Source organism: Penicillium arizonense (genome assembly GCF_001773325.1).
Source record: "Penicillium arizonense strain CBS 141311 chromosome Unknown PENARI_contig010, whole genome shotgun sequence".
NCBI classification, from domain to species: Eukaryota; Fungi; Ascomycota; class Eurotiomycetes; order Eurotiales; family Aspergillaceae; genus Penicillium; species Penicillium arizonense.
In genome coordinates this window covers 110,810-137,506 of record NW_019173287.1, presented here as the reverse complement: position 1 = coordinate 137,506, position 26,697 = coordinate 110,810, and the positions used below count along the sequence as shown (strand labels likewise).

The 26,697-nt window shown below is 49.8% G+C and overlaps 7 protein-coding genes across 7 annotated transcripts; 4 read left to right on the top strand and 3 right to left on the bottom strand.

Moving 5' to 3' along the window:
- Nucleotides 1-1,302: 1,302 nt before the first annotated feature.
- On the top strand, nucleotides 1,303-2,648 carry PENARI_c010G02055 (GTR/RAG family Ras-related GTP-binding protein; the record flags this gene model as incomplete). The annotated part of the gene is made up of 4 exons (XM_022632148.1): nucleotides 1,303-1,541; nucleotides 1,592-1,693; nucleotides 1,748-2,431; nucleotides 2,489-2,648. 4 exons carry the CDS (start codon nucleotides 1,303-1,305, stop codon nucleotides 2,646-2,648), a joined length of 1,185 nt encoding a protein of 394 aa, XP_022487997.1.
- A 1,282-nt stretch (nucleotides 2,649-3,930) lies between these two features.
- Nucleotides 3,931-4,759, top strand: PENARI_c010G10749 (putative heme/steroid binding domain protein; the record flags this gene model as incomplete). The annotated part of the gene is made up of 2 exons (XM_022632404.1): nucleotides 3,931-4,170; nucleotides 4,268-4,759. 2 exons carry the CDS (start codon nucleotides 3,931-3,933, stop codon nucleotides 4,757-4,759), a joined length of 732 nt encoding a protein of 243 aa, XP_022488024.1.
- A 2,278-nt stretch (nucleotides 4,760-7,037) lies between these two features.
- On the bottom strand, nucleotides 7,038-8,967 carry PENARI_c010G00065 (uncharacterized protein; the record flags this gene model as incomplete). Its single annotated transcript, XM_022632088.1, has 5 exons — nucleotides 7,038-7,800; nucleotides 7,856-8,305; nucleotides 8,362-8,658; nucleotides 8,716-8,804; nucleotides 8,863-8,967. The coding sequence occupies 5 exons, from the start codon at nucleotides 8,965-8,967 to the stop codon at nucleotides 7,038-7,040; spliced, it is 1,704 nt and encodes a 567-aa protein (XP_022487857.1).
- Nucleotides 8,968-9,832: 865 nt separating this feature from the next.
- Nucleotides 9,833-11,776, bottom strand: PENARI_c010G07248 (putative acid phosphatase; the record flags this gene model as incomplete). Its single annotated transcript, XM_022632289.1, has 7 exons — nucleotides 9,833-10,743; nucleotides 10,799-11,133; nucleotides 11,230-11,395; nucleotides 11,456-11,471; nucleotides 11,532-11,566; nucleotides 11,623-11,635; nucleotides 11,687-11,776. The coding sequence occupies 7 exons, from the start codon at nucleotides 11,774-11,776 to the stop codon at nucleotides 9,833-9,835; spliced, it is 1,566 nt and encodes a 521-aa protein (XP_022487988.1).
- A 347-nt stretch (nucleotides 11,777-12,123) lies between these two features.
- PENARI_c010G01841 (uncharacterized protein) lies at nucleotides 12,124-18,173 on the bottom strand (the record flags this gene model as incomplete). The annotated part of the gene is made up of 3 exons (XM_022632141.1): nucleotides 12,124-15,599; nucleotides 16,356-17,141; nucleotides 17,195-18,173. The coding sequence occupies 3 exons, from the start codon at nucleotides 18,171-18,173 to the stop codon at nucleotides 12,124-12,126; spliced, it is 5,241 nt and encodes a 1,746-aa protein (XP_022487923.1).
- A 3,137-nt stretch (nucleotides 18,174-21,310) lies between these two features.
- On the top strand, nucleotides 21,311-23,823 carry PENARI_c010G03786 (ABC-F family ATP-binding cassette domain-containing protein; the record flags this gene model as incomplete). The annotated part of the gene is made up of 7 exons (XM_022632201.1): nucleotides 21,311-21,385; nucleotides 21,447-21,639; nucleotides 21,689-21,874; nucleotides 21,926-22,118; nucleotides 22,166-22,265; nucleotides 22,315-23,409; nucleotides 23,458-23,823. 7 exons carry the CDS (start codon nucleotides 21,311-21,313, stop codon nucleotides 23,821-23,823), a joined length of 2,208 nt encoding a protein of 735 aa, XP_022488010.1.
- Nucleotides 23,824-24,056: 233 nt separating this feature from the next.
- PENARI_c010G00939 (molybdopterin cofactor biosynthetic protein) lies at nucleotides 24,057-26,216 on the top strand (the record flags this gene model as incomplete). Its single annotated transcript, XM_022632117.1, has 2 exons — nucleotides 24,057-25,338; nucleotides 25,510-26,216. The coding sequence occupies 2 exons, from the start codon at nucleotides 24,057-24,059 to the stop codon at nucleotides 26,214-26,216; spliced, it is 1,989 nt and encodes a 662-aa protein (XP_022487862.1).
- Nucleotides 26,217-26,697: the final 481 nt, after the last annotated feature.

Below are 26,697 nucleotides of genomic sequence, written 5' to 3'. Positions count from 1 at the left end.
AGGGGTGTTTGTTTAGATGGATCCTAGGCTCACACAATTCCTGTATATGATACATCCGATAGAAATGTAGCCATTATATTATGCCCTTGTTTTGTCAGTCAAACCGAAGAATATCAAGGATATCAAGAAGATGCAAGCAAATCAACATTGTAAATTTGTCAAGGCGATCCCAGCTGATGTAAGTTGATAACCTCGCGATAAGACGATAAGAGATCGGCGATACTCCGCCTTTGACATCTTCTCCTCTTCCTCCTTCACACTTTGGGAACTCATCCTTCTTGTCAAACTCCCAGTCCCTCCAGAACGAGGTATCTCAGGTTCCTTGACGCGCCATCTGTGCGCATTGCACTGCTGGTGCCGATCGTGCATTGCCTTGCAGCTCCGGGCTCCAACCCCCGCACTCCGAATCGCAGGGTAGCTCAACATCCCCGACCCTATTCACCGATTAAATTTTGGACCCCTGGGAGGATGATACAGGTCTAGCTACAGATATTCAACTTGTGCCACTGTTCGTCCTACCACGATCTGTGCTGCTTGCGGGCTGGTCGAGATCAGCACATGCGGATGTCAACAGTCAGTGTTCCCCGTTAAATTGAGCTCGTCCAGTTCATTTTGTCGTCACTTCCTTGTTATCGCGGATAACCTAACAGTGCATTAGCCCGCTCGCCCCTGTTAGCACAATCACACGGTGAGTATACCACCCGTTGCTATGTTTACACTTTACTTGGATTCTAACAACCCCCGCATCTAGACATCTGCCGATCTAATGGAGGTAAGAGGTTTCTGCTTCGATATGCAATACCCAAACGATTCCCCTTTGTACTTTTTCAAGTCACGGTTATGCTATTCTGTGAAGCTCGGTTGCTCCGTGCCGCTGCAGCCATGCACGGGCCGTTGTGAGACTGCTGCTTGGTTCCGGGCACTTTTTCTCCCTCGGCAGATAAAGAAGCCCCAGGGACCTTTCCACGCTGCCGACTGGGCTTCTCGAATAAGCAAGGAACTGCAATCTCAACCTGTGGGTGTCTGCTACGGTTGCTATCTCAATGGGCCATTACATTATGGGACTGTGTTGAACCCCAGGGGCTCCCTGGATATTGCTCATCAGTCTCAGCCTCAGCCCTTTCCCTTCCTTTTTCTGTTTCCCCTAACAACCTCAATCCGATTGGGCTCACTGTCTGCCCAATGCTACCTTTGTATCCCAACTCACAATACTGTCACCATTCATCCTTACTTAATCTTTGACTTCACACGGCCTCTTGCTTCTCTACTTGCTCCCAATATGCACATCCCCTCTCATTGATTATGTTTGGCCCACCAATTGGCCGCAAGAGTCGACCTCATGCTCCTTTTCTCGGGCGTCAGGTCGACTTTTTCGCCTTGCGTGACCATCCATGGCAAAAGGCTGGCGCAGAGCTAAGTCTTGTGAACAATTTACAGGGAAACAACCAAGTTGCCGCGTCCACTCAGGGCAAGTCGGCCGAGGTGCCAAACACCAAGGGCCCCGATGCCAAACCACGTCTCCTTCTAATGGGACTCCGCCGGTAAGTCCTTCTACCACCTCTTGAATGAATGAGAAACCGAGTGTTCCTAGGAGCGGAAAGTCCTCCATTGCGAGTGTGGTCTTTCACAAAATGCCACCTAACGAAACCCTCTTCCTCGAATCTACCACACGGATTCAGAAGGACTCTATCCAGTGAGTATCTTACATAGACCCATTTTACGTTCTCCGCCAACCTGAGTCCTGCAGCTCTTTTATGGACTTCCAGGTTTGGGATTTCCCCGGTCAGCTCGAATACTTCGAGTCCAACTTTGACCTCGAAGACATCTTTGGCAGCCTGGGCGCCTTGGTCTGGGTGATTGACGCGCAGGATGATTACCTGGACTCGGTCGCAAGACTTAACCGCACCATCTTGACCGTGCAGCAGTACTACCCCGGCATCAATATCGAAGTGTTCATCCACAAGGTTGATGGATTGTCCGACGAGTACCGCACCGACACTTTCCAGGACATCGTGCAGCGTATCTCCGACGAGCTCAGCGATGCCGGCTATGAGAACGCGCCCGTCCACTATTATCTCACTTCAATCTACGACTACTCCGTCTTTGAGGCATTCAGCAAGGTCATTCAGAAGTTGATTCCCAACCTATCCACCCTTGAGAACCTGATCAACACCCTCGCCAATAATTGTGGCTTCGAAAAGACCTACCTGTTCGATGTACTGAGCAAGATCTACATCGCATCCGACACCCGTCCTGTTGACATGGCCTGTTATGAAATGTGTTCTGACTACATCGATGTGATTGTCGATGTCTCTGAGCTGTATTCATGGGACCACCCACAACGGAAGGCCTTGGGCGATCAGATCCAGGAGGCTGAGAGCCACGTAGTGTTGCACGATCAGACCATGATTCACCTGATGGAGATGAACAAGTAAGTATTTTGTGGCGCAGGCTACCTCCCGTGCACTTAGCTAACCATATCCTGTAGATACCTCTGTCTGGTCTCTGTCATCCGCAACCCTGAAGCAAAGGACAAACGGGGTCTGATCGACATGAACTGCCGCACTTTCCAGGACGCCCTAAACGAGGTGTTCTCGCGCAGCTGGGAGCAGGAAGAAGCTTCCCGGCAAGAAGCGGCGAAGAAGTGAAATATGTGAAACAGATACATTAAAACTCCTACGAGCATGTAACTGGCTGCAAATGACGCAGACGTGAACAAGAAAATAAGAAAGTAGTGTGCGCTTCTCTGCAGTCCGTCTCATAATTTATTTCGTGAAAGAATCAAGGAATCAATCATATCGTGTGGTCAAAATGCGGTAGAGGGTACCTAGGCCGCTGTTTTCTTGGTTGGTACTATATACGAGCTTCATGTCCAGTGGATACAGCTTCACAGTTACTCACTACAGGCTTAGTAGCGGACCACCTGAAGCCGTACAATGGCAATTGAAGATATCATATGCATAGTTTGGTAAACTGCTAGTTGACTTCTTCGACAAAAGCCCCGATCTTCTCCTGGAGGTCGCGGGCTTGACGGTAATAATATCAGTGATGACTTCGCCATTCTTGTAGAGAAGGAATGTGGACAACAGGGGGCTATCTAGCTCGTTACTGACATCGGGGAACTCCTCGAACTCGATCCTGTTGAACTTGACATTAGAGAGTCGCTTGCTGAGCTCGGCAACAGGGCGGATTATGAGCTTAGAGGGATGGCTCAATTGGCGAAGTAAACGAGAACGATGGCGTCCTATGACTAGGCGATTCTTTGATAGACAATTAGCGATGTTACGGTTGGAAGCAAAAGAGGAGTAGAGTCAAAGACAGGGAGTCCTACGAGGTAAGTTCAATAAGATTGCCGTAGTCAGCCACGGCCAAAACGAAGGATAATTAAAATTCTAGTGAAGCCAAGGGAGAGGGAAGTGGTTCATAAGAGAAAGATATGTGGAAGTGAACCAAGTAGCTATGATAAAGGTGATGACTGGTCACGAAATGTGAGAAGCTCACCACCATGGTCATCCTTCTCAGCAAAATATGTCAATCATCAGGACCACCCTTAGCGATCCTTGTCCGATACGTCACAAACCTATCAGGTATTCATCAGCGTTCTAGGCTAGGATGGTAGGCATAAATTACTATAGAAAGTGAAACATTGGGTATGTATGATAAGGAATATATAATGTTTAGGTGGACTTTCCAGTCCAAGTCTATAAAATACTCTAGAGAAATGGAAGAGCTATCTATGCAAGGATCTTATATAATGTTTACTCCATAACACTTTACTGCCATTAGCATCCAATTGAGCATACGTCAGACTTTTATAGTCCTCAGCTATCACGGGCCTCGAACCCCAGATTTGTCATCACCTCTTGAGCCCCGATAATATTAATTCAGATGGCCATTTAACCTCAGCCTTCATCAGTCACACAGCTTACAATGTCAGAACTTCGCCAGCGACCAACAGCTGCAAGGTCTGAAAAGACCGAGATACCACAGCGCAGAAGGTCATCCGACAATGACGGAGATCACGGTATCAGTTTGCTGGACATGATTCGGGTCATTGTGACCCTGATCGTGGCCTCCTGCGGTCTGTCTTACTACATGACCTCGACAGAGTCCATGCTATGGGGTTATAGGCCGTGGTTTACGCGATGGCCGGTGGTGAAGCAGTGGGTGGTACGTACATCCCCTCACAATTTGATTCCCCACAATATGCCTACAGAAGAAGCGGTCATGGCGAAGAATGAGAAGACTAACATATCTTTGAATGAAGAATGGCCCGGTAAACCTCACACCAGCTCAATTATCCCTCTACAACGGCACAGATACCACCCTCCCCCTCTACCTCGCCGTAAATGGGACCATCTACGACGTCTCTGAGAACCGAATGATCTATGGGCCGGGTGGGAGCTACAATTTCTTTGCTGGGCGCGATGCCACGCGCGCTTTTGTGACGGGCTGCTTTAAGGACGACCTTACGGCTGATATACGCGGCGTGGAGACTATGTTTGTGCCTGTTGAGGATGTCGTTGACGAGGCTCTTACTTCTGCGCAGAAGAAGATCCGTCGGGAGAGGGAGCTACGGGCTGCTAAGGCGAAGGTTGAGGCGACCGTCAAGAAGTGGCAGGGCTTCTTTGCGAATCATAAGAAGTATTTTGAGGTCGGGCGTGTGGTTGATGGGGTTGCGGATGGGAAGGAGTGGCCGCTCTGTGAATCTGCCGAGAAGCAGCGGCCGAAGAGAAGTGCGATGAAGGAGAAGTCGTAGACTACTTTGTATCTGTATCTGTATCTGCATCTGTTGAATAGTCCAGTCGAGGCCAGGTGAAAAGGCACAATCTACGAATCGGATCACGAATTTCCTTTCAAGAAGTTTTGTAGATTTTTTGATTCAGTTCGCACTACTTGGAGTAAACCAGGAGCGCGAATGTTCCACACTCTTCGAGAGTCAGACGTTAAACCAACATGCATCACGCCCAGCCGAGCTTCCCATGGTGAAATGATATCATTCGTAGCAAGGAAAAAGAGAACCGCGAGAGAAAAGACGAGAGACGAAACGTTTACTCGGCGGTGACGGCGCGGGCTATTCGATGTTAGTTTGGGTCGTTGCGGTAGGGTATGGGGTATGGGGTCTGAGAAACGCACTGTAGATGTTCATGCTGGAGTGGCCGACAACCTTCTTGATCTGACCGTTGGCCTCGAGGTCAGCGAGAGCCTGGCGGGCCAAGCTGCCGTTGATCTTGAGACGGTCGACAAGGGTGGCGACGGTGATCAGACGGTAGGACTGAACATCCTTCTGGAGCTTCTCGGCGGTGGTCTTGTCGAGAACGACGGCGTGCTGGGCCTTGTCCTTGACTGTAGGCGAAATATAAGTCAGTATTCTGTTCGCTCGTATCCCACGATTCCTCTGGTTGATGGATCGGAAATCGTCACGGTCGCACGGATGGAGGTTGCGTACCCTTGCCCTTGGACCACTTCTTCTTTTGCTTCTTGCCACCGGTAGCTGCTGCGGGCGCCTGATCACATTTCAATTAGCTGTGTTGGTTGATATATTGGATGCTGGGTGCTCACCATTTTGATGTTTGGGTGGATGTTCAAAGGAAGAGAGCGACAGCCAGAAGCCGCTCAAGTGCGAAAATGCAGTGGGGCGTGACTGAGTCGAGCCCTAAGCCCTTGGTCGGTTAGTGCTGTTGATGTGATTGGCGGTTGATGATTATGTCATGATTTGATGTCATCCATGGATTGCTGCCTAAGGTGTTTGATATCTTTACCATCTATGATTATCATTCTTTGGAATTGTTTATAGTCGCCATTGGACTATTGGAACTTTTCGCCGGACATTTGAGATTGAAGAAATGCTCCAATTTCCCTTGAAGTTGACAACGGACACGAATCGCCTTGGATATTATTTGTGTCTATGCGAAAGCAAATAACCAATTGTGGCTACGTCAACTGTGGATTCATGAAGAAGAGCATCGAATCCACATGAGTTTCTCGTGAGATTTGAGAGAGGTTCTAGTGAATGATACTTTGAGGACTAATTTATCGCGTGATGGGCTTATCCTAGGGCATGATAAAGGACTTTAAAGATGCCCAGATGGTTAGTAGTTGAGGGTTGAATAGGCCTTGTGATAAGGGTGATGGGGCAAGTATTGGACTACCGTGCACTTAAGACTCTTTCGTCTTCTTGAAAGAACGAAGGGACAAAGCCATTCATATTCCTCTTTGTCCTTGATATAGCCTCTACGCTTGAGCCGCATACCGTGCCATGGTAGTCATGAAAGGCTTTTTTTTCGCAGGAAAGTCGAATAACTGTTATGTATGATTCAACATGGTACTAGCTAGCTTGCTGAAGTATATAATGGCCCTCGCTGCCTTACATTCATACCTCGGCACCACCTTCTCCTCATTATCCTCATCGTCACTAGTACACTATCCATCATGACAAGGACAAACTCTCGCAGGTATATTCTAACTCCGAATCATGCCCCAACACACAGATCAAGGCAAAATGGCCCCGGGCCCGGTCAGCCATAAGGGTATGTATACTCGCGACGTAACTGTTGTTCCAGAAGATTTGTGTATGGCTCGTCCCGGTCTATCGACCCAGTGGATTACCGTGTGGTTTAATGAAAAGAGAAGCAGACTACATGACCAAAATCTACTGACGCTCATGCTAAACAGGATTCATGACAAAGTAGCTGATATAGGCACTGCTAATCTTCATCACACTCATATGTGTTGTATTTCAATCCAGTTTTCGTAAAAGCGCCGGCTGGGAGCAATTCAATATCTCAATTTTCAGTCAATAAAAAATTTAAAAAGGAAAATAATCATGCAAACATAGCAGACCCCAAGGCCTTGGAAGACGTAGAATATTGTAAGTATATAACATAAAAGAGATCACCAATAACTCAGATGCTGGAATGAAGATATATCTTAGAATTTTAGATTCAAGGCTAGGAGCGTCTCTATATATCCTCTAATCATTCGGCCATTGTATCTCACATAAAAGAAAACTGCTTTTTACCTTTTAGTCTCAACACTTAAGCTGCAATCATCCGGCTATGTCCATGAGAATGAGCATGTTTATGGTCATGCTTAGGGCCGAGATACTCGCTGACCCGGTGCGTCCCTTGCGCCTGTTCCTCCTCTTCTTCCTCAACCTCAAAAGCAGGCCATTCCTCCCAACCATCTTCCCACATCTTAGCCAACTTATCGCTCTTCTCCTCTCTGCTCAGCTTCTTGTTCTTCATTACCTTTTCCCACTTCTTCATGTCCTTATCGTCAAGGAGACACTCATCAAGCAAAGCACTGATCTTAACCTTGTCAATCCCCTCACCGATAAACACAAGCTCCTGGCGCCGATCACCCCAAGGCCCTTGGAAATCATCCTTGATGGACTGTCGCACATCTTGATCTTCAGGCCAGGCTTCATCAGGGACTTCGGCGAACCAAGGTCCACCACAGCCGACGGTCATCATACCGCCTGCTTGGCTCCATTCGCCAAATTGCCATGGGCGAGTGGTTAGCCAGAAGAAGCCCTTGGAGCGTAGGACTGGTCCAAATGCTGGGTGTGCTCTCTTGTTGTTGAGGATGTCGTTTGGGTCTGGTTGGTCGAAGTCTTCCACTGATTCGGTGTCTGTTTCCATTGCATCTTCGTCTTCGTCTCCGCCTTCTTCCATTTCGTCATCTTCTTCTTCGACTTCGTTGTTCTGGAGAATGATAAACTTGTCATGGAGAAGGGCGAAGATGCGACGGGGATGGAATGGTCGACGAGCCGTGTAGACGAAGTTGTTTATACCATACCTGTGACAACTTTAGCGAATATCTATCAACAGGGGTGGTAACAAGGAATACTAACTCTAAGGTCTCTGGCTTGGGCGCCATGCGATCACCATTGCCGGTTTTCTGAACAGTCATCTCGTGCAAACTACGAAGCCATCCAGCACCAGACGCAGCGCGAACAAAGTCAAACTTGTTTGTATCGATGATCTGACGAACATCCACTTGTGAGTAACTTGACTCGAGGATTTTTGCATCTGGGTTCAACAACTTCAGCAACTGCATGATCTTGTCCCGAGTGGCTTGGTCAACTGTCTCGATCTTGTTAAGAATCAACACATCGGCGAATTCGATTTGATCAACCATGAGATCGGAAATTGTGCGTTCGTCCTCGGGAACAATTTCGTCTTTCCCGTATCTATCAGAAAGGAACTCTGTTGTGTCGAAGTTGGATAGCAGATTGAATGCGTCGATGACGGTGACTGTTGTATCCAGTCGGGCCATGGTGTGTAGGCCGCCCAGTTCCACACTATATCAAGACATGTTAGCTTGTGAGACACGGACAAGGTATATCTGGGATCATACATTTCATTCAGGATCTTCTTTGCGTCGGCATCGTTTTCAGCTGCAATTTGACCCTCAGCCTCCAACATGGCAGAGCTGAACTCAGCTGTGAAAGTCTCGGCGACTTGCATGGGTTCACTAATGCCTGTGCTCTCGATAATGACATAGTCAACTTCATTCTGCTTGGTCAAGCTTGCCAGCTCAGAGAGCAAGTCCCCTCGGAGGGTACAGCAAATACATCCGTTTTGGAGCTGAATGAGTTTCTCGGTTGTCTGGGAGACTTTGTGGTTTTTGATGAGGGCAGCGTCGATGTTCAGCCTAGTAGAAGGGACAATAAGTATATGGTTTGTGTTGGTCATGCAATTGTACACTTACGAGCTCATATCATTGACAATGACTGCGACTCTCAGCCCGTGGTCCGGGGACTTGAGAATATGCTTGAGGAGAGTGGTCTTGCCACTTCCCTGTGCAAGAGTTATTCTTGTTAGCCATGCTCACAAACCAATCGTATTTGAATCATACCAGGAATCCCGAAAGCAGAGTTACAGGCATTTGCCGAGTCTTAGGCTGTTCCTCGGGAGTTGGGACATGATAGTCGACGCCATCTCTTCCAGAATCGATGACCATAATGACAGTGTTTTCTCAATGCGTATACCACTTGAAAGAGAAAGAAAAAGATTGAAAAGTCTAGATACTCATGAAACCTAGGATATAATACACGAAACACCTTGCGGGCAACTCTTTTTATCTCCCCCTGGGCATCGCCTCCAAGTTCCTCACCCTTTGACGCTGTTAGTTATATTTGCTATGTAGTACAGATACCAATACAGGTCCCCCAAGGTGGAATAGATACCAGTGGGGCCATGGCCAGTCCAATGAACTATAGTACGCAAAGTACCGATGATAAATGCTGTGTTCTGTGTGGCTGGCGTAGACAGTCCGCAAGGTACCTGGTTGACGCCGCTGACTTTCACGGTCCTCATTTGACGGCATGGCTTTGAAATTGAGTATTAAGTCTTCTTTGATTGGACTGTTGTGTAATCCTTGCAGGCTTGTCTTCGTAAAAAATGGGTTTACGGGATTGGGTGGCCAGATGTAGGGCTAGACGAGAGAGCTGACTTGCGGGAATGCACCACATACACCCATTTAAATCCCCAGAAACAGACGATAAACAGAATCTACCACTATGAATCAAGCAGTAAGGTTCAAAATATTCGATTGGACATATTCAGTCCTTGCAATCAGCAGCCTTGCACACGCTGTGATCACGTAATCCTCCGCCCTACGTCGGCGTTCAGCAATAAGACCTGCTATCAGCGCCTTAACTTCACAACCTCACCAATTCCCATTCCAGCTTAAGGCGATTAGGGCGGAGGAAGCTGCGAATAGGAAGAGTAGCTGATTGTCTACTTGTCCATCGTGAAGAAGTGTTCTGAATGTACACGAGGTATCTGCATTGGAAAGGACGGCATTTCAGTAGTCTATGGAATGTCTAGAAGCCAGCCGGGGATCGCTCACGATCACCAGGGCCATGTAGGCCTGCGCCGAGGTTCTCTGTGCACTCGCTTTGCCAGTTCTTCGGGGTAAACTTGTCAACAATCGACTTGAAAGCATCCAGGGTACAGAACGTCTCGTCGCCAGGTAGGTGGTTCTCGGGCTTGGCGGCGCAGCCGGGGATAGTGACAGGGCGGTCATTGTAGCGGAGGCGAACATAGTGCTTCCGAAGGGATTCCCGGGAGGCATCGGGAAGGGACGAGATAGGTGCGCGTGCTGTGTCGGATGGGGTGGGTTGCTTCGGTGCGGACTTTCCGAGCAGCGAGGAGAGGACACCGCGCTTCTTGGAGACAGATGGGTTGGAGAACTCCTCAAGCATAGTTCCGGCGTTGGCGTCGGAGCGAGGAGCCTGTGAGAAAAGCTCAACTGCAATAGACGAAGTGAAAGGAGGCCAGGACTCGTTCTGGAATCCGCCGACACTAGACAGAATGGCTGCGAGGGTGGTGTCGTGGCATCCGCTCATGGCGAACTTGATAGCCTTGCCAGTCTCGGGGTTACCGGACCCAGAGGCAGCGCTCTCACTGCGCCATCCGCCCTCAACAGCAGTACTGACCATGCGGTCAACGACATCACCCATGAGAGCACCAATACCCAACTTGCGGTACTCCGCGCTCTCACCGTAACCGGCAAACCACTCTTCGACCGAGATGCGGTCTAAAACAGCACGACCCTTCTTGTCATAGAACTCAGATGGAAGCTTAGTGCTTGGTCCATGGGCATCAGTAGCATTGATGGTATCCATAATACCAGAAAGACGAGGATGAGCATCAACAGCAACCCTAGGCGAAGCCTCGGGCATGTACTTAGACCAAAGGCCGTTCAGGTATGCCATTTGTTCAGAGTCATTCCCTATTAAACATTAGCAACGATTACCCAGCATCCTAACCGGCTGATCAGCACGTACATCGTTCCGCGGCACGATCGGCAAAAAGCCGAGCCAGCTGTCGGAATCGTTTACAATTCCCTTCATTAGGGAAAAGAGTCTCCTCAGAAACCTGTCGAGCTACAATAACTGGGGGTGGGAAGTCAAGCGTGCGCGCGCTGGCAGGGTACATTCCCCAGAAGGCCTCCTGGAGCGACTCCAGCGCGCGGGGGATCGGCGTAGCGCGCAGGTACATGTCCTCGGCATCGGACTTGATCTTAGGCATGAACCCGAGCTGATCCACATAAAGATGGCGCAGTCGCTGTCCGAGCGCATATGTCGTCTCGCGACCCTTGTCTGTGAGCTCGCCGTGCAGGCTTGAAATCGAAATCGAAATCCGTCAGTACTCCGTATAGCTTCCCAAGGTACTCCGTACCCCGGACTCCGGTGGAAGAGCTCCTCTTAGAACATACCACATGGCCTCGATTTCCCCGCCCGGTCCTGGTGCTACCACTGACTCATCATTGCTGCCGAATGCTTCCATTTTCCGGCGCCATTGGAATCCGTTCCATGTTGAGAGGTCTTTACTGCTAGATGCCATCTGCACCATGCGTCTTGCGACGCCACAGTATGGCCAGTCTTATGGTGATCAGTTCATCGTTTTTGTTCAGATCAGATCGGTTGGGATGGTTCGCGTACATGGACTTAGGCCTGTCTTGGAGAAGTGTCAGCGGAAACCGTCGGAGATCGCGGTTGGGTATCAATGGAAGCATACATTTGAGAATCGTGAGGAAACAGGCGTGCGTTCGCCTGGGATCGGTTAGATTTGTTCTTTGAAAATGTATACCTGTGAATGAGCTTCTCACCATGGCGAAGGAACTATGCTGGTTAGCCACGGTCGTTGAGTCAATTGGGGTCGGGATCACGTACAACTTGGACCAGCTGGAGCTTCAAGCTCTCAGGATAGAGACGAGCGAGCTCATCCTGAGAGTATGGCTCACGGGGAATGAGAGTGGTCATCTTGCAGACCAGAAATAGGAAGTACCTGGGAATTTACAAGATGTAGGGAGGGAAGTCCGGGGAGTATGAGTGTCTAGGCCGTGGGGCGGTGAGGGGGCGCTAAGTGCCAGTTGGGGTAAGGCGATAACTGATAAGTATATAAATATATGTATATGTGAACTATACGGCGAGAGGAATATAGAAGTAGAGAGAAGAGCCGATTGGTGCGGAGTTCTTGCTTTTATTTTGTCAAGACACCTAGATCTATGACATCTCCGCACCCCAGCTTATTTGCCGCTCCTTGCGTCAGATGCTATGTAAAATGCAGCGTATTCACAGTATGGTATAATATGCAGAGGCTCCAAATATTACTCCTCGTAATCACTTGTCTCCCATCCAGCTTCACTTTCGCTTGCGCTCCAGACAGACCGAGCATTCGAGTCAGTGGCTGGAACATCATCGGTTTCAACTGTCGCCGCAGCAGCAGCCGCCGCAGCGCCAGCAGCAGCCATTTGCTTGGCCCATTTTTTATTGGTCTTCGCCTTGCGAGCATTCTCTTCTTCCTGGCGGACCTTCTTCAACCGCTCTGTTTCTTCGATGGTTGCGCGTTCCATTAACTCGACGAGTTTCTCAAGCGCCGGCGCGTAGGCCTGGGCGAGCGCGAAATCTCCGACCTTGATGCGCATGTAGTCCATCGCTCCAGTGATGAGACCACCATAAGGCTTGGATTCGTGTCGCATCGCTGAGCCGAGATCATCTGGCAATGGCGTGTCACTCACGGCAGCTGATTGGTCTTGGGGATCATCGAATGGGATATCTGCATCGGCGGGTTCCTTCGCGCCTGCGTCACGGGTAGACTGGGGTGCATCTGCCTTACGGTTGTCGACAAAGGTGAGCTTCTGGTAGCGCTGACTGAAATGCGTGAGCAAGATGGCACGCGCTTGCATGCGGCGGCCGACTTCGATGGCCTCTGCGGAAGTCGAGTGGCGCTTGGCTATGGCGGATCCAACCATATCGGGTCCGAAGGTGGCTTCGTGGATGAGGACTGTTGATCCCTGGCCGATGGAGGCGAACTTCGCGGATGGTCTACAGTCGCCGGAATAGGAGATCTTGAATCCATGCGGGAAGACGAGAGACACGGCGAGCGCACCCTTGCAGTGCTTGACCCGGCAGGTGAGTAGGTTTTCAAGGCCTGTGGCAGACTTGAGAAGAGAGGTGAGTGGAGAGAATCGGTCATTGAAGGACATTGAGGTGCGATGACCGGAGAATACATTGTCAGGCCGATGACGGTATGAAAACTCTGTGATTATTTGAGAGCCGGATACTTCGGGGTGTGCAGACAGAGGAAGGACTTTATCGAATCCGAAGTCTTCAACAGCGGAGTACTCCTCCAGCCAAGCGATCATCGCATCATCCGATACGACGGACAGGCGCTTCTCTTGGAGGATCTTTGCGAGATCAGTCTCAGGCTGAGCAGGGGCGGGATTGAGGCCATAGTTCTCCTGATACCAGGCTTTAATCACGGAGGCCGTGCCTAGGTGGTGATCAGCATGCAAATGACTGATCCAGATCATGCGCAGGTTCTGGAACACCTCGCGAAGCTCCTCAGGCTCGAAGACTCGCTTCAATTGACCGAGAGTATTTTCACCACAGTCCAGAAGGTAGTAACCATAACCAGGCACCTTAACAAGGTTTGCGGAGACATTGCGGTATTTGGATGGAATAGAGGAACCAGTGCCCAGGGCGATAATCTCTGCATCCGATCCAGGCCATTCCGTGCGCTGGGCATGGAGCATCTTTTGGAACGCAGGCTTGGCGATACGCTTGCGAATGACTTCCATCCGTTGCTCTACAGAACGTGGAATCTTATGCAGGGCCTTTGTCGGATTGAAGCGGGACATCACCTCGTCCGTGTTAAAGCCGAAGTTGGGCTCCATGTTGATGATGAAACCAGGTTCGATGGGCTCAAGAGGAGACTTCTCCCGGGCTGCGATTGCAGATGCTGAACCGGCATTCGGGGCACCAGGCTGAGGCAGAGTCACATTGTCATGCACGGGAACTGAATAGCTGCTGCTGTTCAGACGTGCGAGTCGAACGGTCGAGCTAGCAGCGCTACCCAATGCCAGGTAGTTAGGTGTGTGGTCTGTACCTGAGACAGTGTGTTTGCAGTCGGGGAAGCTGGCGACGAATTCCTGGAACTTGGGATGTTCAGCAACACCCGGTCCAAGAATCCAGATGAAGGCTTTCAGCTCGGTAGTCACAGCAGGTGACTTCCATTCAGGCTTGTTCACCAGGTCGTCCACATACTCGGGTGAGGGGACTTCCATGATGGCAATACCCTTTCCAGGTCGTGGAGCTCCCAGCACCATATCTGGAGTGATGGTATTTCCATCCAACGACTGGACATTCTGGCCCTTTGTCAGAGCTGCATATTTAGCTCCCTTCTCCACATTCAATTCTTTCGCTTTATTGGGATCGAACTTTCCGCGAATATCATGGTTCCGCACGATATAGCAGACTGCCTCCTTAGAGGGAGAAGTAGGTGGGAGACTCTCGACCGTAGCACCAGGCCAGGGCTTTCGAACAAGGACCTTGATATCAGGGAGGGGTTCTTGATCCCCCGGCACTGGACCTTTGTATGGCTCAAGATCCTTCGTCACGGGATTGCGAACAAACATGGCAGCGGGCATTTTAACCTCAGACAACTGGGTTTCGAACAGGGTATCCATCTTCCATGTTGAATTGAACATATCCTGCACAATGGACTGTCTCACCATCTGATCCTTGGTGCGTTGGTCCAGATAATCTGTGGGTTGTCCAGACTCCTTGAACTCATCCAAGCTCCGCTTCCGTGGGCTGCTAGACCTCTGCGTGGGCCTAGGACTAGCTGAGCGAGGCTTAATAGACATAGCCCATACCTTAATGTTGGAGTCTTCCCATGAAGGCGTCTGGAAGGGATCTTCAGCACCGATAGCTGCTTGCTTGGCAAGGCTCTCGGAGTCGTACTCTTTCAAGTAAACGGGCATGCCCTTGCGGAAAACAAACCGCCGAGCTGTAGCCAGCGTATGCGTAAGATTCGTAGGCCCGTGAATGGTCAGGTTCCCCTTTTGTTCCACAAGCTCACCATCCCGCTCAACATAAGCCACACCGTGTCTCTCGTCCTTGTTGTCTGACAATTTCTGAGTCTTCTTGTTTTTCCTCGAAGCCTCAGCGGCCTCTCTTTCAGCTCGACGACGGGCCTTGTTCCGGTTCTCCTCTTCAATGGCCGCAGCTGAAGTCGCCACCGTATCGGCCAGCGTCAAGATCATACCAATCAACCCGCCCGTGTTGGCCCAATCTGTCCGCCCAGTGACGAATACATCGGAAAGGTAACCGAGCTTCACGCCGCGTTCGGTGCATGCGCGCTGTGTGCCTTCAGCTAGCTGTCCGAAGAAGTATCGCTTGTCCGGGAAGTTGAGACAGAGGACCGTGCCGGGCGTGTCGGCCGTCGGGGTCGTGATGACCTGGTAGAAGAACTTCATTGGTCTGGCACCTCGCTGCTCTGGAGGAGAAGAGGTGATTTCGAATTTGGACGGTTCGCAAATTAAGTAGTCTTCGGACTTGGAGCGTCGATGGTGGACGAGTGGGGCAGGAATAATCAACGCGCTGGGGTGGACTGCCGGTTGTCTGATTCGTAGAGGCTGGGCTTGTCGGATTGGTGCCTGGTGTAAGAAGCGTCTCGAGCGTAGTGAGTCACCGTTCGTGGCACAGCTGATGCGGTACGTTCGAAGGGTCAAAGGTGATGTCCGAGGGAGCGCACTCCAGGCGATCTCGCGAGTGGCCGTGGGAAACAGGGCACCGCGCGCTATAAGGGAAGCCAACTTGGCTGGTAGAAAGCGAACTGAGGGGAAATAAAATGAAACCCCGTCGCAACCTGGCAGCATTGACGGTTGGTGGATCCCGTTGAAAAAATAGCGACCGATTTTGCGCGATGGCCGGGGCCATGTTGAACGTCAACTCCTATAGTGACTGGCTAATATCTATTGCCTGCTATATTCACTGGGTTTTCTGGTTTATAGCGATAGGATCGCAGTAGTATATATAAGCCCTGGTGCAACAGTGTCGAACCCAGGAGAAATAGGTTTACTGATGCTGCCTTCGTACGAAGGATTTATAGGAGATATTGGGACAAGAAATAGTGATAGTAATTGACAAACATTCTATTTGGCTAAGCTACATTCAAGAAAAGAAAAAGGAGCACAGGCTATGCGAAAAAGACAATCATATGGCCGTAATTATCAAGGGTTGGACTTTTGCTCCACAGTACCTTGTATACGCCAGGAGAAACCACTCCAGATATTCCACCCAGAACCATCGCGGGAGATACACGATATAATGAAGATAGGCGCCTTGAAACTCCCCGATATTTGAAAATTTGAAAAAAGACTGGTCCGCAAAATAGAGCACAAAATTTCACCGTGGGGAGTATGGTATAGTCACAAGGCGATGACAATAAGTCAGGGTGCCGAGTAAAAGGAATCACATGTACAAAGAAAAGAAGGCCGGAGAGGCAGGACGCGAGTGGGGAATCACTGAAGGTAGGAAGTGACAGCAGACACACGCTCGAAGGCGGCGTCGATGCTGAGGCAGAGGGAGTCGAAACGTCTCTTGGCAGCGGTGCTGACATCAGAGTTATCGACGATGAGTTCAAACTGGGACGCCTTCTCGCTGGTCACACCCTCGAAGGTCAGGTCGGAAGCGGGCGCAGGAGAGTCAACAAAGAGAGCAAAGGCAGGGTCAGACTCGTCAAGTTCGACATCGGGGTTAGCGACACCAATGTCGGACTGGGGCGAATCGGAAGCAGGACGGCTGACAACGGGGGCGTCGTTCTTGAAGTTCTCGGCAAGGCCAATGGGAGACGACTTGCCGGAGAGAACATCAGTGTCAAGAGCAGGGCCCTCGGGGACCTCCATGACAGCGAAGACGGAGGCGTTGCCAAAGTTCATGTCGATGCCAGAGTTCCAGCCAGCGTTGTTCATACCCATGTTAGGATCCATGCCCTGGTTGGGGACCATGACGATGTTGGCCTGGGGGTTCTGTTGCATCTGATACTCCTGGCCGCGGTTGGCGTTGGACTCTTGAGGCATAGCCTGCATGGAAGGCTGAGGTTGGGGCTTGGCCTGCTGGGGTTGCTGCTGCTGCTGCTGTTGTTGAGTTTGCTGGGGGAGGGCGGGTAGGGTGTCGCCCATGTCGTTGAGGAAAGAGGAGAAGTGGGGAGATCCCAGGAGCATTCGGGCGAGGTCGTTCAGGCGAGCATTTTCTTCGTAGAGAGCGCGGTTCTGCAGACGCACTTCATGGGCCTCGTTGGTGCGGGCGGCCACCTCGCTTTCGAGCTGACCAATGTATTCTAGTTATAGAAATTAGCGAAAGAAAGTGATAAATAGATTCAAGTGGTCGTACCCTTGCGACGAGATCGGAACGCGCGAGCAGAAACCTTGTTCCGCAACTGACGGCGCTCCTTGCTGCTGAGCTTCTTGCCCTCCTCGCTGGCAAGGAGACGCTCATCCTCATCCATATCGGCCTCATCCTTGCGGGCCTTGGCCATCTGGGGCATGCCGTTGGATGGGGTGGGAGAACCCTCGCCATTGGCCATGGCATTGGCACGCATCTGTTGAAGCAGGCGAGAGATACGCTCCTCAACCACAGGGTCAGGGTTGCGAGGACCACGAGCCTGAGGCATAGCAGCAGGAACTTGTTCCGGGCGCTGCTGCATCTGGTGGCGGACCATCTCGCTCTGCTTTTGTTGCTGGGCCTTGGCCATAGCGGCCTGCTGGTGCATACCAGGGTACATACGACCGACCTGCGTGGATGGACCAGCCTGAGCCAGCTCGTGGCCGCCAATAGCGCTAGGATCAACATATTGGTTCTTGTTCCCGGGTTGTGCCTGGTAGAAGTAGGGCGAAGAGTTCATGTTGTCGGATTCGATATCCATCTCCGATGGGTTCCGGCCCGGTGCGGCATTGAAATCGAACGGTGCCTCCTCACGCTTCATGTGATGACCGGCATACACATCACCGTTCATGGGGAATCCCTGGCTGTTGTTGAATCCCATGGGGATCTGGTTGTAGGTCATGGAGAGCGCACCGGGTGGCAGACCAGTTTGTTGTCTGTGCTCATCGTACTGGTGACTAGGAGCCTGGAAAGCGAGTGGGGACTGTCCACTTGATGCGAAGCTGGCACTGCGGGCATCGCTGGCGCTGAACTCGGTACTTGCGACCGACGGTTGGCTGGTCATGGTGATCTTGGAGCGGGCAGGGTCGGATGTGTAGGTGAGTTGATCCATGTTGATGAAGGAGTCGAGGTCTTGGTCGTAACTAGCGGTCATCATAGGCATGGGCGAGGCGGAGGGTTGCATGGGATGCTCTGCGAGGGTTGCCATGGTGAAGATGATAAGCCTATCTCCCAACTACTGTAGGAGAGGCTATATGAGTTGGTGGGTAGGTAAATCGGTGAATAGGTGAGGTGATCGGTGATGGGTAAGCGAGGGAAATAGATATAGATAAAATATTCCAAACGAGAGAAAAGTAGGATTTAATGATAATGAAAATGAAGCCAAAGAGGAGAACCAGGGAAACAGGGGAAGGAGAGGTCCGGAATAGAAATCGGATTGCGCGTCCTTTCAGCTGAATCAGCGGGGCCGAGGAATGTGACCCCGTGATTGGCTACAGCATTACCTTGAAATAGGGCTTGTTTACCATACCGTATCAAGGGATACTCACGATTCTGTATATCACCACATTTGAACATTAGCATTAACACTAGTGATTGTCTAATGTTTTCTTCAGGACTAACGATCAACTAACTGTCCACCAATCCATTCTCTTGATCAATAGCTACAGCATAGTTGTTAATACTATTTACAGAGTGGGTCAATCTCCATGAACCATTGCCTCTTATTGGTTCGGGTAACTTGAGACTTGGAGATTCCTGGTATTGTATTGTACTGAGTGCTTGTGCCTATTCATGACGCAGGTGGCTGTGCTGTCTCTGTTTACACCCACCTACGCTTTTGTATAAATGACACACATTCCTTAAGAAATAACATAAATGTATGTGCATAGCGACACCCTTTCGTAGTGAACTCAATCAAATAACTGGTTGGCACTAGGGGTGACTATCATCACTATGGTTAGTGTCAATAGGGGAACTAATTCGGTGCCGTAGTCCTCTTTAGGCAGGCTATACGGCAGATAAGCCGCTACTGTAATTCAGATGCTTGCCTCTCTCGCCCTGGCGAGACAGAAACCGTGGTCCAGAACACATATGTGAATGCACCTCGTCACGGTGAAACTAGGGTGCAGCTAGTCCAGCGCATCCACGGGAGTGATCTGTTTCATCACAGGGATGTACGTTCCGGCGTCTCGCCCTGTACGCGAGGCCACAACCACGGTATACCGGAGCAGATGGATCCGTCTGAAAAGTTGGACAATAAGCTTTAGCAGAGTTCAAGCGGGTCAGCTATAAAAGAATCTCAAACGGCAATCCTGGACAATTCGGGCGACTTCCGGATTCACGTGATGCGGCTATTGCTAATATGGTTAGCTTCTCCGAGTTTATTCGGAGTCTATATTTTCAGACTCAAACTGTTGATCTTTTTACTTTGTGCGCCCTGTATTTTGATATTTCTCTACTTCATACAGTAGTGGATATATCTTGGCGCCCTAGAACCTTCTTTTTCCAATCCTTCAACCTGTGTATTTCGATCGCTAAGACCGATGGAAATGCGTGGCGGAATAGATCATACCCGCTTGTTTCAGTGAGTCTCGACTCTCGGAAGACCCGCTGCGCCCAGTGATCGTCCAGGGCTGAGACGGAGTTACAATTGATCCCCGGCCGCGTCAAGTGACCGCGTGCAAAGAGGCTGAGCGAAAGCGCCTGCCACAGCCCGAAGTTGTCGTGTTTTTTATATTTAATAATAGACTATGTAAGTCCCTGTGGCGATCTCTGGCGCTGATATATGACCGATAATTGATGGCTTGGAGTACTATGAATTAATGTGTTCCTGGTCCGGGCATTAAACCGAATCTCGGTGAACAATGGTTAGGGCTTCGGTTCGCGCCCCCGGCCGGCAATTCTTCGCATTTTCCACGAGCTGATATTTATCAGACTGACTTCACGCGTTCACTGACGAGTATTACAGTTGATATCTGCTATCCGTGATTTTATCATAATCCACACTGCAATTGTCTGCAGTGTCCTACAAATGCATATAATGACATTGGTCTAGATCAAATTTTCCCCATGTCCATAGTCTGGTTGTCTGACGACTCCCTCATTTGAAGACCCGCCGTTTCCCTGATCACCCAGGCCCCAAGACCCTTCGTGCTTCTTTGGTTATCTGACGAGTCTTCGTAGACCCGCGTTTCGGAGCGAGTGGGTATGTTCGAGACGCTTGAACCCTTTGATCTAGATGCTGTGGATAGATCTGGAATTAAGGTCTAGATCTAGATTTACACCTAATCGTGGAAAATAGAAGTGTTTTTCTGTCCAGCTCCACTGTTGATCTGGACTTTGCTCTGCCTTTGGACTCGACCTGGATTTCCCTGGCCATGCGCAATGTGGAGCGAATGAGCAGATTTCCACGCGTTGCTACTGACTGGACTCTTCAGAACTAACGTGACAACATGTGTGATGAGTTCAAATTCCCTAGGGATATTCTAGACCTTTGTCCTCGGTGAATATTGGTGAATGATATCATAGCGTTGAAGTTCTAGATATCAACTCCAACGTCTGCTATCAGACTTGCGTGTCCTTTATGCGAAAGCATTACTCAAACACTTCTCGTTGACTTATACAGTCCTTTTGGAAGTCGATGGCTAATCATGGAAAATAGCTTATACGACGACCTGACAACAATTGTGGAATAGCAAAGTGCCTACGCAATGTACTAGCTTAATTCCTAGTGTCAGGCGAGTCAGCCCCATAGCTGTATCGACAAATCATCAAAAGAGCATGGGCTGCAACCTAGTCCGAGGGGCTTAGCTCTCTGACTAGCCTTTTCCCCCGCCCTCAGCTAACTGGCTCAGTGACTGCTTATTTCTTCCTCAGATAATTTATATATTCATATACGCATTAAACCATTGTCACAACTCTAAACCAAACATAGAAATGACCAAAGCCAAGACCAGTGACTCACAACTATCCACACGTAGCACCAAGGACTATATAATTATACGCGAAACCGCGGCTTTGAAACGAGCGCGGCTCTCCCCGCAAATGACCGAGCAAGGAATGTGAATCGCGCCTCAGGCACCAACTACTTCCCCTTTCGGACCCCGCCATAGACGAGTTGACATCGAATCGATCGACTTTGATTTCCATGACTCAATTATGGTCATTTTCTGCCACTGTGGCACTCATCTTTCAAGGGGCTGTGCTGAGTTTGCCCTCTTTTAAAGTCCTGGTCTTCCAAGACTTACACTCCTGAGATCCCTATGGAATTCGCCTCCAACACTCGGATCTTTTGGACATAACAGCATCAAACACAAATACTTCAAATTAGCACTCAAAGCTATCATGTCCACACCGGCTATCCTAGCAACATGCAAACAGACACGGTTTCATCTGCTAGATGATAATCCTTCGAAGGAGGTACGACTGCACTTTATATATTTGTCGATCTGATCATTAACATGTCATCAATCCGTGACAGATCGACGTGGATGGATTGAATATCATCGTCACTTCTTCTGCAGCCGACTCCACTGAAGATGCATCCAAACCTAAGACCAAGGGTAAATCTAAAGCCAAGGCTGCAGGACGAGAGTTGATCTCGGATGCTCATTTACGATTGAAGGCTGGGGTTCATTATGGATTGCTTGGACGAAATGGGACTGGGAAGTCAAGTAAGATCGACGTCGAGACCTCGGAGTTTGTCAATATTGACATCTGCAGCTCTTCTTCGGGCAATGGCCGAGAAACTTATCCCTGGCATTCCACATGCCACTTGCATGGCGATCTTGCAGCAGACTGATGATCAGGATAATGATCTTGGCACAGCCCAAAGCCAGGACAAGACTGTTTTGGAATCTGTTCTTAGCAGCGATGAGACTCGGAATGAGGCTGTTCGAATGGTCGAGTGTATGTATCTCCAACAGATTCGCAGTTCACTTTAGCTGATTGGGATGGAAGACCTCTCAAAGAGCTTCGAGACTGAAGATCCCATGGAGCCTGTACGAGCCATTCGCAAAATCCGACATCAGAAAGCCGAGAAGCATCTCTTCCTGGCTCATAAGAATGCAAGCTTGAAGAGTGGTGCTCGCGGTCTCCAGGCGAGAAAGGATCTAAAAGCCGCCGAGGTTAAGCTTGAGACCGCATCGGAAATGTATGAAGTGAAATTTCCATACCAACGATCATAGCTGACATCACTAGGCTGGCACAGGATGTAGATGCTATTGAGGTGGAAACAGTCGCCTCAGATACCCAAGATGCCATTGAGACATTGCAAAGTCTACAATCTCAACTTGAAGACGTAGGTATTTGTACAGCTACACCCATCCATCCCACTGACATGAAACCAGATGAAACTTGCCGACATGGAGCAACAAGCCCGTCGAGTTCTTCTCGGTCTCGGCTTTAAAGAAGATGGGCTCGGAAAGAAGGTCTCCACGCTTTCTGGTGGCTGGCGTATGCGATGCATGCTAGCCAGTGTTCTAGTGCAAGATCCCGATATCATGATCCTAGACGAGCCAACCAATTTCTTGGATCTGCTTGGTGTGGTCTGGCTAGAGAATTACCTGAAACAGCTACGAGACACATCAGAGACAACAATCGTATTAGTCTCGCATGACCGCGATTTCATCAATGCGGTCTGTGAAGAGATTGTCATTCTCCGAGACCAGAAGTTGACCTATTTCCGAGGAAATTTGTCGGCTTACGAGCAAGACTATGAGGAGCAGAAGCTCTATCTGGGTCGCATGAAGGAAGCACAGGAGCGGCAGATTGCCCATATGGAGTCTAGCATTCGAGAGAACATGAAGATTGGGAAGAAAACTAATGACGAGAATAAGCTGCGGCAGGCTAAGTCGCGACAAAAGAAGGTTGATGACCGGATGGGTCTGCAAGTCAGCGCGAACGGTGGCCGTTTCAAGCTGAACCGTGACCTTGTTGGGTGGCACTTGACCAGTCGAGCGGAGATTGATGTTCCTGTGGATGAAAAGGGTGCGACTATGAGTTTGCCCGATGCAACTGAGCTGCGATTCCCTGGTCCATTGGTTTCACTTGAAGGGATTGTGTTTCAGTACAAGAAGGCCGAACGCGTCATCCTGGACGATGTGAACTTGGTCGTTCACATGGGTGATCGGGTTGGTATCATGGGTCTGAATGGATCAGGGAAAACAACTCTGGTCCGTATTTTGACGGGGCAGATCCCTCCTTCCAAAGGGAAGGTGTCAACTCATTCACGGTTAAAAGTGGGCTATTACAGTCAACACTCCGTGGAAGATCTGCAAGAACTTGGTCGAGGCCAGCCTAGTCTGACTGCACTGGGCTTGTTAATGGCTGAAACCGATGGTTCATGGAATGAGGGTACTGTTAGAGGTCTGCTCTCTTCCATGGGGTTAGCAGGTCGCATTGCATCCGATGTCCCCGTTTGCAAGCTATCGGGCGGACAGCTCGTAAGTGGAACAGCGATGTCTCATTTGAGCAAGCTAACATCGATCCAGGTTCGCCTTGCATTGGCCCGAATCGTCTGGAGCGCACCACAGCTTCTCATTCTCGATGAAATCACCACTCATCTGGATTTCCATACTGTCACTGCATTAGCTACCGCTCTCTCCTCTTTCAATGGCGCTGTTCTCTTGATTTCTCACGACCGTTTCCTTGTACGGTCTGTGATCGAGGGTAAGCGCGATACAGAGCACAAGCTCGATGAAGACTTTGAAGGATTGCAAGAGGAAGAGACCGAAGAGACGCAGCGACGTCGGTCAGTGTATGTGATCAAACAAGGCAAGATGAACGAGCAGAAGGACGGAGTGGAGCAGTTTGAGCAGAGCCTGGTGAAGCGGGTACAAAAACTGCTAGCAGTTTAGATAGCAATGACCAATTGAAATGAAAAAGTCAGTCAATACGTCAATACTCTGTCTGTACTGCTCTCAGATGGTCGAAGTCTGCGGGTGAGGCGGAAATTGATAAGCTCCCGAGATAGCGTGACTCAGCGCGGAGTCCGCCGCCCTCATTGAGAGGAATGTCCATGCGACCCCCTCATTCTCTCAACTTTTGCATATATTTGCCCAGAATGCCACTTTTTACCCCCTGAATGACGATGGCTGGACTGTGCAAGCGGATCCTGTGCCCCAGAGCCCTTGCCTGGGGCCCGAATAAGGCGATTCAGACTCGACTCCAAAGCACCGCCGCAAGACCCAGCGCCACCGTCCCATCGCCTGAATTACCTTCACATTCCAAGGTCTCCCCTCGGTTATCGACACTCAAGTCTGCGAAGCCTTTCTCCGAGTTCCTTACAGATACCTTCAATCGCCAGCATGACTATCTCCGCATCAGCGTCACGGAACGGTGCAATCTTCGGTGTTTGTACTGCATGCCCGAGGAAGGCATAGATCTATCGCCATCTGCCAAGCTGCTCACATCCCCGGAGATCCTCTATCTATCTTCGCTTTTCGTCTCACAAGGCGTTACCAAGATCCGGTTGACAGGCGGGGAACCGACGGTCCGGAAGGATATTGTACCGTTGATGCAGGACATTGGCAAGCTACGGCAGAATGGACTCCGGGAACTGTGTCTTACAACCAACGGGATCTCATTACATCGGAAGCTAGATCCGATGGTCGAGGCTGGACTGACGGGTGTTAATCTAAGTCTTGACACGCTGGACCCATTCCAATTCCAAATCATGACGCGACGCAAGGGATTCGACGCTGTGATGAAGAGCATCGATCGTATTCTAGAATTGAATAAGGTCGGAGCGGGTATCAAACTAAAGATCAATTGCGTTGTTATGAGGGGTATGAATGACCGTGAGATTCTCCCGTTCGTGGAGTTAGGCCGTGAGAAGCCTATCGAAGTGCGGTTCATCGAGTACATGCCTTTCGATGGGAACAAATGGAACCAGGGCAAGATGTTCCCTTACCAGGAGATGCTGGCTGTTATTCGGGAGAAGTATCCTACTTTTGAGAAAGTGGCGGATCATAAGAATGACACGAGCAAGACATACCGTGTGCCTGGATTTGAGGGACGCGTTGGTTTCATCACGAGTATGACGCACAACTTCTGTGGCACCTGCAATCGACTCCGCATCACGAGTGATGGTAACCTCAAGGTCTGCCTGTTTGGTAACGCCGAGGTGTCCCTGCGCGACATTATTCGCAAAGAGAACGCCGGAAACCCGATTGACTTAGATGCGATGAACGATCTACAACTACTAGAAACTGTCCAATCAGCATCCCGCCTTAGCGATGAAGGCGCCTTAGTGAACGAGCGAGAGCGCGAGATCCTCGATATTATCGGCATGGCCGTGAAACGCAAGAAGGCGAAACACGCTGGCATGGACCAACTGAAGGATATGAAAAACCGGCCTATGATCTTGATTGGTGGGTAGATATGTTCTTTTTTCATGATCGGAAACGTTTTATGACTTGTAAATCATCTCTTGGATCGATATTTTTCTTCTGTTTGGATATGGCGATATTTGATACCATGTACATATGCGACTTATGAATTTGGACATCATTTCTTGGATCATCGGCTGATAAATAAACTAGACAATAAACCGAAACAAAGACCAACCTACTCTTTGACAACCAGAGCTAGCCCTCCCTGGTCAAATATCCCAGTCTACATGCTCTCACATTTACCACCTACTTCCCAAGCTCGTCTCTACCACAGCGGACGCTCTACAGCCGACCCCAAAGACCAAAATCAAAACACTTCTCGCCCATCCCCATCTCTCCCAACAACCTCCGATGCAGACCTCCCACATCTAACCCCATCCAAAACAGTCCACATGACGCAAATCACCGAAAAACCAGAAACAAAACGCCTCGCCACAGCGGCATGTACAGTCTCCTTCTCAAACAAACGACCCTATTCAATCCTGCGCAAAGGCCAAACACACAAAGGCGACGTATTCAGCGTCGCCCGGATCGCCGGCATCATGGCCGCTAAACGCACACCGGACATTGTCCCATTATGTCATCCTGGCATTGGAATTACCGGGGTGGAGGTTAGTGTTGAATTGAATGAGCCAAAGAATATAGACTTCGGTTCTATGAAGATCGTTGCGACAGTTAGTTGCTTTGGCAGGACGGGGGTTGAAATGGAGGCTATGACTGCTACTATGGGGGCGGCTTTGACGGTTTATGATATGCTTAAGGCTGTTGATAAGGGAATGGTTATTGATGCTGTTCGGTTGCTTGAGAAGCAGGGTGGGAAGAGTGGACATTGGATTAGGGAGGAGAGAGTAGAATGAAGAATGAAGTAACGTTATATGAGAAGTAACTATACAATGCAGGTTGGAGCCCTACCCGCCGCCAAGAAACCGTTAGATTGTCTTCACCGTATTTTCCTTTGCTCTTCTTCTTCTTTTTCCTTGGGATTTCTTTTTTCCGTGTTCATTGAAGATATTGGGCATTCGAATCAATTTCATTGTCTTTTCATCTATTCTCGCGCCGCCTGACGTGGTGGCCCCTGACCCTGAAAGAAATTTCTTCGGCCAACCCACATACTCCAGCGGGCTTAGCCTTCAGCCAAGGATTTTCTCAACCCTTCCTATCCACTGTCTAAATAATCGAACAAATGACTTGCTGGGTGTTGGGTATGTTCGAAGACGCCTGGCGCCGTTAGTGGTGTGCGTCGTCACTATTGTGCCTTCACGGCCGGAAACCGCGGGTCGACAATTCTAATATCTCCCAACTGGTTCGGTTCCTGCGTATTTGAGACGAAATGAAACT